At 45.5% G+C, this 13,696-nt stretch overlaps 1 protein-coding gene across 4 annotated transcripts in view; it reads right to left on the bottom strand.

Annotated features, from left to right (window-relative positions):
* The window catches only part of LOC123991029 (SAM and SH3 domain-containing protein 1-like), a 325,322-nt gene that overhangs the window by 66,794 nt on the left and 244,832 nt on the right, over positions 1-13,696 (bottom strand). For all 4 annotated transcript variants that reach the window (XM_046292156.1, XM_046292160.1, XM_046292157.1 and 1 more), the window contains exon 2: positions 8,638-8,766. In XM_046292156.1, coding sequence (XP_046148112.1) covers positions 8,638-8,766 — 129 coding nt within the window. The remainder of the gene's footprint in view (positions 1-8,637; positions 8,767-13,696) is intronic.

Raw genomic sequence — 13,696 nt, 5'->3', positions numbered from 1 at the left:
TTGTCACTATGTTGGTATTCTCAGAAGAAAAGAAAATTGTTACTAGAAATGACCAGCCAGCGTCGTAAACCAGCACTCACTAATACAGTTCATACAAATACGCACTATCAGTCTATAAATATCCCAGTTGCTGAGCAGCTAAGCCAAGAGTGAGTCAAACAATACAGCCACACTAAACATCTACAGACAAACCTCTCCTGATATGATAGTGCAGCGACAATGCCAACCCCTTTCTTTTGTTCAAACGACGTACAAAACATTGACGCGTTGGCTTTCCCGTCGGGTGCTTATTGTGCCTGAAAGATAATATGATTACGTAATAAAGAACTTTTAGAAAGTAGGAAAGCGAGACCAAACCCAGTCAGGTCACCTCCTAACATTGTCATAACATTGTTGACCCACTTTTAGAGGAATGAGCTGAGTTCTCTTCTCCCATTATTTTCACCCAGGTTATTTTGGGTAAAAAACACTCTAGGCCACTCTTGAACGTCTAAAACCTGATAGAAAGCATATAGAAATTATAATAGTCCTATACGCTTTCAAATAACTGCCCTTTTTCTGCCCCGCTAATTTCTTTAGACAAACAAATCGGTCCCGAAACATTCTCGAAATCCTGATGTGGCCCTGGAGTCAAAACATTTTTGCCCACCCCTGCCCTACAAGGTTCCTATCTCCAGTATCGACCAACCCTTTCCACAGTGTCTTTCTGTGGATACGTCAGCATAAAATACCCCTGCCCTACAAGGTTCCTATCTCCAGTACCGACCAACCCTTTCCACAGTGTCTTTCTGTCGATACGTCAGCATGAAATACCTCTGCCCTACAAGGTTCCTATCTCCAGTATCGACCAACCCTTTCCACAGTGTCTTTCTGTGGATACGTCAGCATAAAATACCTCTGCCTTAAAAGGTTCCTATCTCCAGTATCGACCAACCGTTTCCACAGTGTCTTTCTGTGGATACGTCAGCATGAAATACCTCTGCCCTACAAGGTTCCTATCTCCAGTATCGACCAACCCTTTCCACAGTGTCTTTCTGTGGATACGTCAGCATAAAATACCTCTGCCCTAAAAGGTTCCTATCTCCAGTATCGACCAACCCTTTCCACAGTGTCTTTCTGTGGATACGTCAGCATGAAATACCTTTGCCCTACAAGGTTCCTATCTCCAGTATCGACCAACCCTTTCCCCAGTGTCTTTCTGTGGATACGTCAGCATAAAATACCTCTGCCCTACAAGGTTCCTATCTCCAGTATCGACCAACCCTTTCCACAGTGTCTTTCTGTGGATACGTTAGCATAAAAGACCTCTGCCCTACAAGGTTCCTATCTCCAGTATCGACCAACCCTTTCCACAGTGTCTTTCTGTGGATACGTCAGCATAAAATACCTCTGCCTTAAAAGGTTCCTATCTCCAGTATCGACCAACCCTTTCCACAGTGTCTTTCTGTGGATACGTCAGCATGAAATACCTCTGCCCTACAAGGTTCCTATCTCCAGTATCGACCAACCCTTTCCACAGTGTCTTTCTGTGGATACGTTAGCATAAAATACCTCTGCCCTACAAGGTTCCTATCTCCAGTATCGACCAACCCTTTCCACAGTGTCTTTCTGTGGATACGTCAGCATAAAATACCTCTGCGGCCATCCAGCACTAAGTGGATCTAAGATGATACCATATACACACACATCCAACACTGATTACAGGGCTAGAGTTGATGTACTGATAATCAAATCAAATCAAACTTGAGGTGTAGACCTTACCGTGAAAAGCTTACTTACAATGCCATTAAATAAAGAGTTAAGAAAATATTTACCAAATAACTACCCTCTATAGCGCCTTAAGGTCATATGTCGCGCAATTACCACACTAGGCGGTGATGCAACCAGATGGTGCAGCTATAGAACATTTTGAGGATCTGGGGACCGTGCCAAATCTTTTCAGTCTCCTGAGGGGTAAAAGGTGTTGTCCTGCCCTCTTCACGACTGTCTTGGTGTGTTTGGACCATGATAGTTTGTTGGTGATGTGGACACCAAGAAACTTGAAACTCTCGACCCGCTTCCCTACAGCCCCGCCGTTGTTAATAGGGGTCTGTTTGGCCCGCCTTTTCCTGTAGTCCACGATCAGCTCTTTTGTCTTGCTCACATTGAGGGTGAGGTTGTTGTCCTGGCACCACACTGCCAGGTCTCTGACCTCCTCCCTATAGGCTGTCTAATCATTGTGGGAGATCAGACCTACCACTGTGTCGTCAGCAAACTTAATGATGGTGTTGGAGTCGTGTCTGGCCATGAAGTCGTGGGTGAACAGGGAGTACAGGAGGGGACTAAGCACACACCCCTGAGGGGAAACAAGTATTGAGGCTCAGCGTAGCAGACATGTTGTTGCCTGCCCTTACCACCTGGAGGCGGCCCGTCAGGAAGTCCAGGATCCAGTTGCAGAGGGAGGTGTTTAGTCTCAGGGTCCTTAGCTTAGTAATGAGCTTTGTGGGCACTATGGTGTTGAACGCTGAGCTGAAGTCAATTAACAGAATTCTCACATAGGTGTTCCTTTTGTCCCAGTGGGAAAGTGCAGTGTGGAGTGTGATTGTGTCCTCTGTGGATCTGTTGGGGCAGTATGCAAATTGGAGTGGGTCTAGGGTTTCTGGGATAATGGTGTTGATGTGAGCCATGGCCAGCCTTTAAAAGCACTTCATGGCTATCGACGTGAGTGCTACGGGGTGGTAATCAATTAGGCAGGCTACCTTCGCTTCCTTGGGCACAGGGACTATAGTGGTCTGCTTGAAAAATGTAGGTATTACAGACTCGGTCAGGGAGAGGTTGAAAATGTCAGTGAAGACACTTGCCATTTGGTCCACACATGCTTTGAGTACACATCCTGGCAATCCATCTGGCCCCACGGCTTTGTGAATGTTGACCTCTTTTAAGGTCTTTCTCACATCGGCCACCCAGAGCATTATCATACAGTCACCCAGAACAGCTGGTGCTGTGTTGCTTGGATCGAAGCCAGCATAAAAGGCATTTAGCTCGTCTGGTATGCTTGCGTCACTGGGCAGCTCGTGGCTCGGTTTCCCTTTGTAGTTCGCACTAGTTTTCAATCCCTGCCACATCCGGGCAACAGTCAGGACAATAGAGAGACAAGAGTGAGACTGGGACAGAAATAGGTTTCAAAGCCTTTGACAAAAGTGGCTTTTCTATATAATGACAACAAGAAGATACCACTGTTTAATGCTCACTCTTGTTAAAATGGCACCTATTAGAATCACCAGTGGAGCTTAACTGTTCTTGGCCAAACCAATCAATTTGAATCAAGCAGGAAGAGAAAGCCGCACAGTCAGTGGGTCTCTAAGGCAGCTAGGCGACTGTGTGTGATGGAGTTAATCCATAGCCCTCATTCCAAGAGGGGTGTTTGCTTAACCTATTGTGTTCTGGCTGCTCATAAAGCTAAAATGAAGACGGGGGGACTAGCCGAGCAACGGTCAGACAGGAAGAGGGTACACTGATAGTCATCACAGAGAGAGCCTGCATCAAGAGCTTATGGAACACAGCCAAGATCCCACTGCTGTCATCAGGGCACAGGACAAGCCCCTGGGGTTGGGGTAAGTGTTTCACAAATCAAATTAACTAGCCATTTTGTTTGGTTTGTGCAACACGCCCCCCCCCCCCCCCCCCCCCCCCCCCCCCCCCGAAAGGTTTGATGTGTTGCAAGACGTCTGGGGGAGAAGTGAGGGAGAGAGACAAAATAAAGCAAACTGGATCTTTATCAAGTATGTGATATTGAGACATGGTGAACTCATTATGAGGCTAACAGAAAGTGAGTTGAAGGGAACAAAAAGAGAAACACGAAGCGGCTATGGTTTTGCTCTAACGACAAATACTTAACCACAGCCATAAGCGGATTCCAAAGGGTTTTTCAAGGGGCAACTTCAGCTCTGTGGCTCAGTCAGTAGTCTACAGACCACTACAGCCTGCAGTGGTCCAAAAACTTCTCAGACTCACCGAGGGAAGTGGTCCTTAATCCTGGTCATGAAGATCCACGGTACATTAAAGACATTGATTAGTCGAATCTGGTCAGGTGTGTTGGTACTGGGCAGGAACAAAAGCATGCATGCCGTGTGGGTCTCCAGGACCAGAATTAAAGAACATTGCCCTATGGCCTTTCTCACTACAGAGGAACAGTCTTCCAATGTCCACTGTCATGTTTGCTTGCCCTCAACTTACTTTTCTAGTCAGACTGTTAGGTTCAGGGAACGTTACAGCTACAGTGACCAGAGGCTAGTCCAGACCGGACAGGAAGGATCTTTGTGTGTTGCAGCAGGAGGGTGAAGAAGGGAGAGGAGGCAACATAAGAGAAGAAGCAAAGAAAGAGGAGAGATCCCAATGAGTGCCAGTAGAGAGAAAAGGCCAGGAGAGAAGCAGCGGGGTGGAAGTCGTCTGAGAACCACCATGCTCGTACCCTTCAGCTGTGACAGACAACCCCTCCCTAAATGCCAGCCCATTTAATGTCCGTATCCGCCATTTTAACATAATGACCTTATCTATAACTCACTCCTATTGCTCCTCGGGGAGATCCTAGATAGGGCTGGCTGGCAGCCACACTTTTTATGGCACAATAGTCCTTTCTCTCTATCTTCCACTGCCCTGTCTCCCTCTTTAGCTCTACCCCTTCTACCCCTTCTCACTCTCTCTCTCTCTCTCTCTCTCTCTCACGCTCTCTTTATTTCTTAATATTTTTGCTCCGTCTCTCTCTCTCTCTCTCTGTTCTCTCTCACACACTACTCTGTTCTCTCTGTTCTCTCTGTTCTCTCTCTGCCCCCTTCTCCTTCCCTCGTTCCAGTTTTCCATAGCTATTGTGCCAAGGACATTGAGACCGTCTGTGAAGGTCCAGTCTAGACACATAACACCAGCTAGGGAGAGAGTGGAGCAATGGCAGCTGGCAAGAAAACTGTGCTGAAAACACTCAATACTGACTGTAGAATGTTTGCTATGTGCTTATGTTTCAAGACTGGGGGCAATCCGCAAGCATGCGCCTGGCCTGGCCACCTCATGGGTCTTTCCGGTCATGGCCGGCTGCGACACAGCCTGGGATCAAACCCGGGTCTGTACTGACGCTTCACACACCACAATGCAGTACCTTAGACCACTGCCCCACTCGGGAGGCATTGTATCCAGATGTTCACATTGTCATACCATCCGTCCTTCTCTCATCCCAGGATTTACAATATTACCTGTATAGCACACAAGTAGGTGCTAAAAACGCAAGAAAAGCCCATTTGGCCTCTATTACCAAGACTGCTAACAATTAACACAAACTAATAGCGGAATCATATAGACCATGTTAGCTAAATGCTAACAAGCGAAAACGAACAAACTAATTGCAAAGACAGGCAAATCCAGCTCATAAAGTTATACAAGCATAGTCAGTAGCTACCGAATGTCATTTTTGGTGAGTGGGTACATTTACACGCGAAAGTAAACAAGATCAATTGTTGGAAATGAGCAAAGTTGTGATGCATGCTTTTCTGGAGAAAGAGCAGCAGGTGTACACAGAGCAGACAGGAGATGAACAGAGGAGAAGAAAACGCTAGTAGGAAGCACAGGGGGGAAAAATGGCAACTGTACAGATAAGTCACCCAGAGCTACTTGACTTCTGGCAGAAAGCCATTATAAGATATCTGAAGGCAAAAAATGTAGTAGTGAATAGCATACAATTTGAAGTCATCGCCTGATGTGCGCCGCACATCAGAGACTCACCCATAGATATGGACTCATCAGCTCCAGCTTCAGCCCGTTGTGCTATTGACAAACGAACACGTGACTGGCTCAACTGTTCTGGGGAACTACGTAAGCTTCATCATGCCAAATGTGACCAGTGAAATGAAGGAAGCAACCTGCTTTATCTCCTAACGTATTGCACACGTTGACTGCAAGTGTTAACTTAAAAGGCCGCTGCAAATATTCAAACTTTGAAAAACTTTTTTTTTAAATAGTTTTGACTGTATTGAAAAATCATCCAGTGGCTTTTTCTAAATACCCCAGTAAACGGTATGTAGGGTATACCTCCCAAGCCTAGTTCTGACACCATATCTTCTATGTTCTCTCTGTTCTTCCCCCTCTTTCTTGCCAAGTTGTGCAGGGGGGACAGACAGCTGCAGGCTCTCTTGTCCTCCTTCTTCTTCTTTTCCTCCTCTTCCAGCTTTCCCTTTAAGAGATGCTCATTACGCTTCCCTGACCAACTCCAGGCTGCCCCGGGCCCCCAGGGCCCAGTCCTGTCCCATCCCAGGATGGAACCTTCCCAACCTTCCCAATACGTGCAGAGGTGACCCACTTCACTCATCTTCTCACACACTTGTAAGCACACACATGGAAACACAAAACACACACACACCAGGTTTTCCATTAGGAAAATGTGGCACCGGACTTTTGACCTGCAGCATTTTAATTGAACAGACATTTGAGAAGTGTACCATATGCATTGGGTGCGTAGCCTTCTTAGAGCGTCCAAGACGGGTCACTCGACCGAGACGGGTCACTCGACCGAGACCACTCTTCTCTGTGTCACGGACGCTCTCCACACTGCCAAAGCTGACTCTCTCTTCTCTGTTCTCATCCTCCTTGATTAATCTGCTGCCTTCAACAACGTGAACCATCAGATCCTCCTCTCCACCCTCTAAGGGCTGGGTGTCTGCACCATGTAATGTCACTAATGGTGTCCCCCAGGACTCGGTTCTAGGCCCACTCCTCTTCTCTCTATACACCAAGTCACGCAGCTTCATCATATCCTCGCATGGTCTCTCCTACCGTTGCTATGCGAATGACACTCAAATACTTTTCTTCTTTCACCCTTCTGACACTCACAAACATCAAAACAGTTGTGTAGAGGGCACGACAACACCTCCCCCCCTCAGGAGTCTGAAATTATTTGGCATGGGCCCTCGGGTCCTCCAAAAGTTAGACAGCTGCACCATTGAGAGCATCTTGACTGGCTACATCGCCCCTTGGTTTGGGAACTGCTTGGTGTCTGACCGCAAGGCTCTACAGGGGGTAGTGTGTACGGTCCAGTACATCACTTGGGCCGAGCTCACTGCCATCTAGGACCTCTATACCTGTCTGTGTCTCCAGCTACCCAAGTCAGAATGTTCTCTCTGCTAGAGCACAGCAAGCGGTATCAATGAACCAAGTCCGGAACCAACATGACCCTGAAAAGCTTCTACTCCCAATCCATAAGACTGCGAAATAGTTAGTTCAATACTTAACCAAATAGCTACTTGGTCAATCTGCATTGGCCCTTTTTGCACAAATACTTTTGACTGGCTACTATTTATTATCTTTCCTGGTGCCTAGTCACTTTATTTCTAGTTATATGTACATATCTACCTCAACTATCTGGTACCCCTGCACATTGACTCGGTACTGGTATCCCATGTATATAGCCAAGTTATCATTACTCATTATGTATTTATTATTACTTGTAAAAATTATTTCTCTATTTCCTATCCCTCTGCATTTTTGGCAAGGGCCCGTAAGAAAATATGTCACTGTTAGTCTACACCTCTTGTTTACGAAGCACGTGAAAAATGATTGAAATGTTTAAGTCGGCTCCCTCCTTTTAGGTTCAGGATGAGTAGACTGTACTGAGGTCAGGTTAGATGTACCCAGTTTCCTGCTATTGGTTCTGGAAATGAGACTTCATAACTGAAATGATGCCATCTGTTTTCAAGAGGTCTAAACAGATACAAATCACTTTGAATAGTGTCATCATAGCACATTTATAAAGCTAGCGTATGAACACAACCCCCCCCCCCCTCGCTCTCTCTCTCTCTGAGTGTTGTGTGTGTGTGTGTGTGTGTGTGTGTGTGTGTGTGTGTGTGTGTGTGTGTGTGTGTGTGTGTGTGTGTGTGTGTGTGTGTGTGTGTGTGTGTGTGTGTGTGTGTGTGTGTGTGTGTGTGTGTGTGTGTGTGTGTGTGTGTGTGTGGAGTATAGACCCTCAGGGGTGCTCCGAGCAGCACAGGGGCAGAGCGGTGTTCGCTGCCAGAACCAACTGCATTCTTCAATACCTCCATCAGTAACGAGGCAACGCAGGAGTGCCATGCCCCACTACCCTACATCCCTGTGAACGTGAACCCCTAGAACACAAATAAGCACTTTCAGGCACTGGGGAGGCGGGAGGGCAAACTAACTGCTTTAGAAAAGAGTCACAAACACAAAACACTCGCTCGCTCACTTTCCAAACTAAACTCCCCCTACTTCCTGACTGACTTCCAGGCTGTTGGCAGCACACTGGACAATCACACTGTAAAGATACCAAGCCGATCCAAGAATGGGGTGTTTGAGGATATTATGAATTATAAAAGGAGATCTGAGAAAATGAAACATTTCCTCAGAACCTTGGCTCTCACTTCACATTTCTAGACTGTGTAAGCCTAGCCTAGTTGCTGCAGGTCTATATGGTGGGTTTCCTGTTTTGATGGGACTCAGGTATACTCTACTGCAGTAGTAAATTATGGTTGGTGGGAACTCAGTTCTCTTGTATTCCAGTAGGGTTTGTGGACTTGAGTTTGTAGGGACATGCAACAGTATGATCGGTGTTTGTGGGTACTTAGTATGTGACGTGATGTGATGAGTGTGTTTGTGGGGACGTACCGTGTCGAGGTCCTGGGACACACGTCTCTTGCGTAGCTCCTCCATGCGGTCGCTTACGTCACTGAATGAGGTGTTGTAGTACTCTGAGTACTCCTGGGCCAGGTCATCAATGTTCCCCAGAGAACCATCCTACACAACACACACATACACACAAAGAGAGAGAGTGGTCAGTCATTCAGAAGGACAGACAGAGTAAGAAAACATCAGATTCAGAGGGAGAGAATAAAAGAAGAGCACAGCAAGCGGTATCAATGAACCATCAATGTTTGCACTGGTATGGAAGGAAGAAATTGTAAGTTGGGGAGACACTTGCAGATTCACACTGATTACTCAATTTGAGGGCCCAAAATGGCACCAAAGCCTTTGTCTGGACGAATAACATTGGTTTCACTACTGTATACAGTGTATAAGATTCAAGCTGAGCCAATCCCTTCAGTAAGCTCCACCCTCCCCCCACTGCTTCCACCTCCACAGTACAGTAGTCCGGGCGAGGGAAAAGGGACTGACTAACAACCTCAGCTCCCCATCTGTCTTTCACTCTGGGTGAAGCACAGCTTAATAAAACCCCTGTCACATACGCTTGTAATTAGTTCAGCTAGCATGGCCGGGCACGGCGGTGCAGTGTGGCGGGCGGTGTGCAAGAGAACACAAATCAAATTACTCGCACGCCACTTCTAGGGCCACTCTAGGGTGAGATTATTAGCTAACGCACTACTGAGGGAGGGCAAGTCTGTTAGAGATGGATCAGGTTAGAGCTTCCAGCACATTTACCAATTAGCTCTGTGGGCTATACTAGCTATGACCTGTTGCGTAGGAGAATAGGAAGGAGAAAGGAGAAGGAAAGTAAATCAGTATGATTTGTGGAAGAAAAAGACCTTTAAACAAATTCCTGTAGAGATGAAGAGTGTCTGGGTCAGTGTGTTTCCGTTTGTTTGTTTCTCTGGTAGAGGCCGGTGTGCTGTGCATGTGGCGTATGTGTGCTGTGTGTACATGCCAGTGTGTTTCTCTACTAGCCCATAGCCTCCATGGTCCATTAAGCCTAAGGCCTCCAGCTCCACCTGACACACACACACACACACACACACACACACACACACACACACACACACACACACACACACACACACACACACACACACACACACACACACACACACACACACACACACACACACACACACACACACACACACACACACACACACACACACACACACACACACACACACACGAAAGGTGGCAGCCACCCACTGTGTCTGGACAGGGAGTGCAGCACAACCTTGCCATTCATACACATCTGTTTACGCTAGAGGTCGACCGATTATGATTTTTCAATGCCGATACCGATACCGATTATTGGAGGACCAAAATAAAGCTGATACTGATTAATCAGACGATTTTTAAAATGTATTTGTTATAATGACAATTACAACAATACTGAATGAATACTTATTTTAACCTAATATAATACATCAATAAAATCAATTTAGCCTCAAATAAATAATGAAACATGTTCAATTTTGTTTAAATAATACAAAAACAAAGTGTTGGAGAAGAAAGTAAAAGTGCAATATGTACCATGTAAAGAAAGCTAACGTTTCAGTTCCTTGCTCAGAATATGAGAACATATAAAAGCTGGTGGTTCCTTTTAACATGAGTCTTCAATATTCCCAGGTAAGAAGTTTTATTTAGGTTGTAGTTATTATAGGAATTATAGGACTATTTATCTTTATACCATTTGTATTTCATTAACCTTTGACTATTGGATGTTCTTATAGGCACTATAGTATTGCCAGTGTAACAGTATAGCTTCCGTCCCTCTCCTCGCTCCTACCTGGGCTCGAACCAGGAACACATCGACAACAGCCACCCTCGAAGCAGCGTTACCCATGCAGAGCAAGGGGAACAACTACTCCAAGTCTCAGAGCGAGTGACGTTTGAAACGCTATTAGCGCGCACCCCGCTAACTAGCTAGCCATTTCATATCGGTTATACCAGCCTAAAGTCGGAAGTTGATAGGCTTGAAGTCATAAACAGCGCAATGCTTGAAGCACAATGAAGAGCTGCTGGCAATGCTTACGAATGCTTACGAGCCTGCTGCTGCCTACCACCACGCAGTCAGACTGGTCTATCAAATCATAGACTTAGTTATAACATAATAACACACAGAAATACGAGCGTTAGGTCATTAATATGGTCAAATCCGGAAACGATCATCTCGAAAACAAGACGTTTAATCGTTCAGTGAAATATGGAATCGTTCCGTATTTTATCTAACAGGTGGCATCCATAAGTTTAAATACTTCTGTTTCATTGCACAACCTTCAATGTTATGTAATAATTACGTAAACTCGGCATTCAACACCATAGTACCCTCCAAGCTCGTCATCAAGCTCGAGACCCTGGGTCTCGACCCCGCCCTGTGCAACTGGGTACTGGACTTCCTGACGGGCCGCCCCCAGGTGGTGAGGGTAGGCAACAACATCTCCTCCCCGCTGATCCTCAACACGGGGGCCCCACAAGGGTGCGTTCTGAGCCCTCTCCTGTACTCCCTGTCCACCCACGACTGCGTGGCCATGCACGCTTCCAACTCAATCATCAAGTTTGCGGACGACACAACAGTGGTAGGCTTGATTACCAACAACGACGAGATGGCCTACAGGGAGGAGGTGAGGGCCCTCAGAGTGTGGTGTCAGGAAAATAACCTCACACTCAACGTCAACAAAACTAAGGAGATGATTGTGGACTTCAGGAAACAGCAGAGGGAACACCCCCCTATCCACATCGATGGAACAGTAGTGGAGAGGGTAGCTAGTTTTAAGTTCCTCGGCATACACATCACAGACAAACTGAATTGGTCCACTCACACTGACAGCGTCGTGAAGAAGGCGCAGCAGCGCCTATTCAACCTCAGGAGGCTGAAGAAATTTGGCTTGTCACCAAAAGCACTCACAAACTTCTACAGATGCACAATCGAGAGCATCCTGGCGGGCTGTATCACCGCCTGGTACGGCAACTGCTCCGTCCTCAACCGTAAGGCTCTCCAGAGGGTAGTGAGGACTGCACAACGCATCACCGGGGGCAAACTACCTGCCTCCAGGACACCTACACCACCCGTTGTTACAGGAAGGCCATAAAGATCATCAAGGACATCAACCACCCAAACCACTGCCTGTCCACCCCGCTATCATCCAGAAGGCGAGGTCAGTACAGGTGCATCAAAGCTGGGACCGAGAGACTGAAAAACAGCTTCTATCTCAAGGCCATCAGACTGTTAAACAGCCACCACTAACATTGAGTGGCTGCTGCCAACACACTGTCATTGACACTGACCCAACTCCAGCCATTTTAATAATGGGAATTGATGGGAAATGATGTAAATATATCACTAGCCACTTTAAACAATGCTACCTTATATAATGTTACTTACCCTACATTATTCATCTCATATGCATATGTATATACTGTACTCTACATCATCGACTGCATCCTTATGTAACACATGTATCACTAGCCACTTTAACTATGCCACTTTGTTTACTTTGTCTACACACTCATCTCATATGTATATACTGTACTCGATACCATCTACTGTATGCTGCTCTGTACCATCACTCATTCATATATCCTTATGTACATGTTCCTTATCCCCTTACACTGTGTATAAGACAGTAGTTTTGGAATTGTTAGTTAGATTATTTGTTGGTTATCACTGCATTGTCGGAACTAGAAGCACAAGCATTTCGCTACACTCGCATTTAACATCTGCTAACCATGTGTATGTGACAAATAAAATGTGATTTGATTTGATTTGAATTTCTGGCAAATTAGGCGGCCCAAATTGTTGTATATAAACTGACTCTGCGTGCAATCAACGCCCAGAGAAGTGACACAATTTCACCTGGTTAATATTGCCTGATAACCTGTATTTCTTTTAGCTAAATATACAGGTTTAAAAATATATACTTCTGTGTATTGATTTTAAGAAAGGCATTCATGTTTATGGTTAGGTACACATTGGAGCGACGATACCCACCGCATCGATTATATGCAACGCAGTGTAGTTAACTAGTGATTATGATTGATTGATTGTTTTTATAAGATAAGTTTAATGCTAGCTCGCAACTTACCTTGGCTTACTGCATTCGCGTAACAGGCTCCTCGTGGAGTGCAATGTAATCAGGTGGTTAGAGCGTTGGACTAGTTAACTGTAAGGTTGCAAGATTGAATCCCTGAGCTGACAAGGTAAAAATCTGTCGTTCTGCCCCTGAACGAGGCAGTTAACCCACCGTTCCTAGGCCATCATTGAAAGTAAGAATGTGTTCTTAACTGACTTGCCTAGTTAAATAAAGATTAAATAAAGGTGGAAAAAAATAAAATAATGATATATAAAAAAATCTGCCAAATTGGTGTCCAAAAATACCGATTTCCGATTGTTATGAAAACTTGAAATCGGCCATTCCGCTTAATCGGTCGACCTCTAGTTTACACACATTAAATACAACTCCCAGTTTAAAAATACACCTCACTAAAGTCTTCGCGATGTGTATTTTAGGCATTCATTCAAATTGAAAGTCCAAATAATTGATACGGCCAACCATGAGTGTTTCCTGGATTTGGTATGCTAACATACAGACCTAACATGCCCTTTAAATCCCATACCCAAACACCCTCTTCCGGACAGGGGAGCTTTCAGCTCTCTGCTGGGTTCCTGTCTTTGTGTGGAAGTGTGGTGTGGTTCCTCATACATAAACAAGAAAGACCTTATTCAACAGAATACACAAACCCCAAATGCCTTCAAGGAACTGTAAAATAACAATAGAGATGCAGAACATGCTGGTGCCTAGTGTATTTCTTTACCAGGAAACCAGAGGGAGAGAATCAACTAACTCATTGGTCTTGGACAGCTTCTCTCTGAAGCTTTTGGACTCATAACTACTTAGTAGGGCTGGGTAATATATTGAATGAATTTGATGAATTCAAATGTATGTGTCGCGCGATATTCCAAAGGCCTGTATCGCAATAATGGTTTATTATGAGGCTTTACCGGTAGTACCCA

Source organism: Oncorhynchus gorbuscha, linkage group LG12 (genome assembly GCF_021184085.1).
Source record: "Oncorhynchus gorbuscha isolate QuinsamMale2020 ecotype Even-year linkage group LG12, OgorEven_v1.0, whole genome shotgun sequence".
NCBI classification, from domain to species: Eukaryota; Metazoa; Chordata; class Actinopteri; order Salmoniformes; family Salmonidae; genus Oncorhynchus; species Oncorhynchus gorbuscha.
Note: the sequence above shows the minus strand (reverse complement) of the source record. Positions and strands in the feature narration are given on the sequence as shown.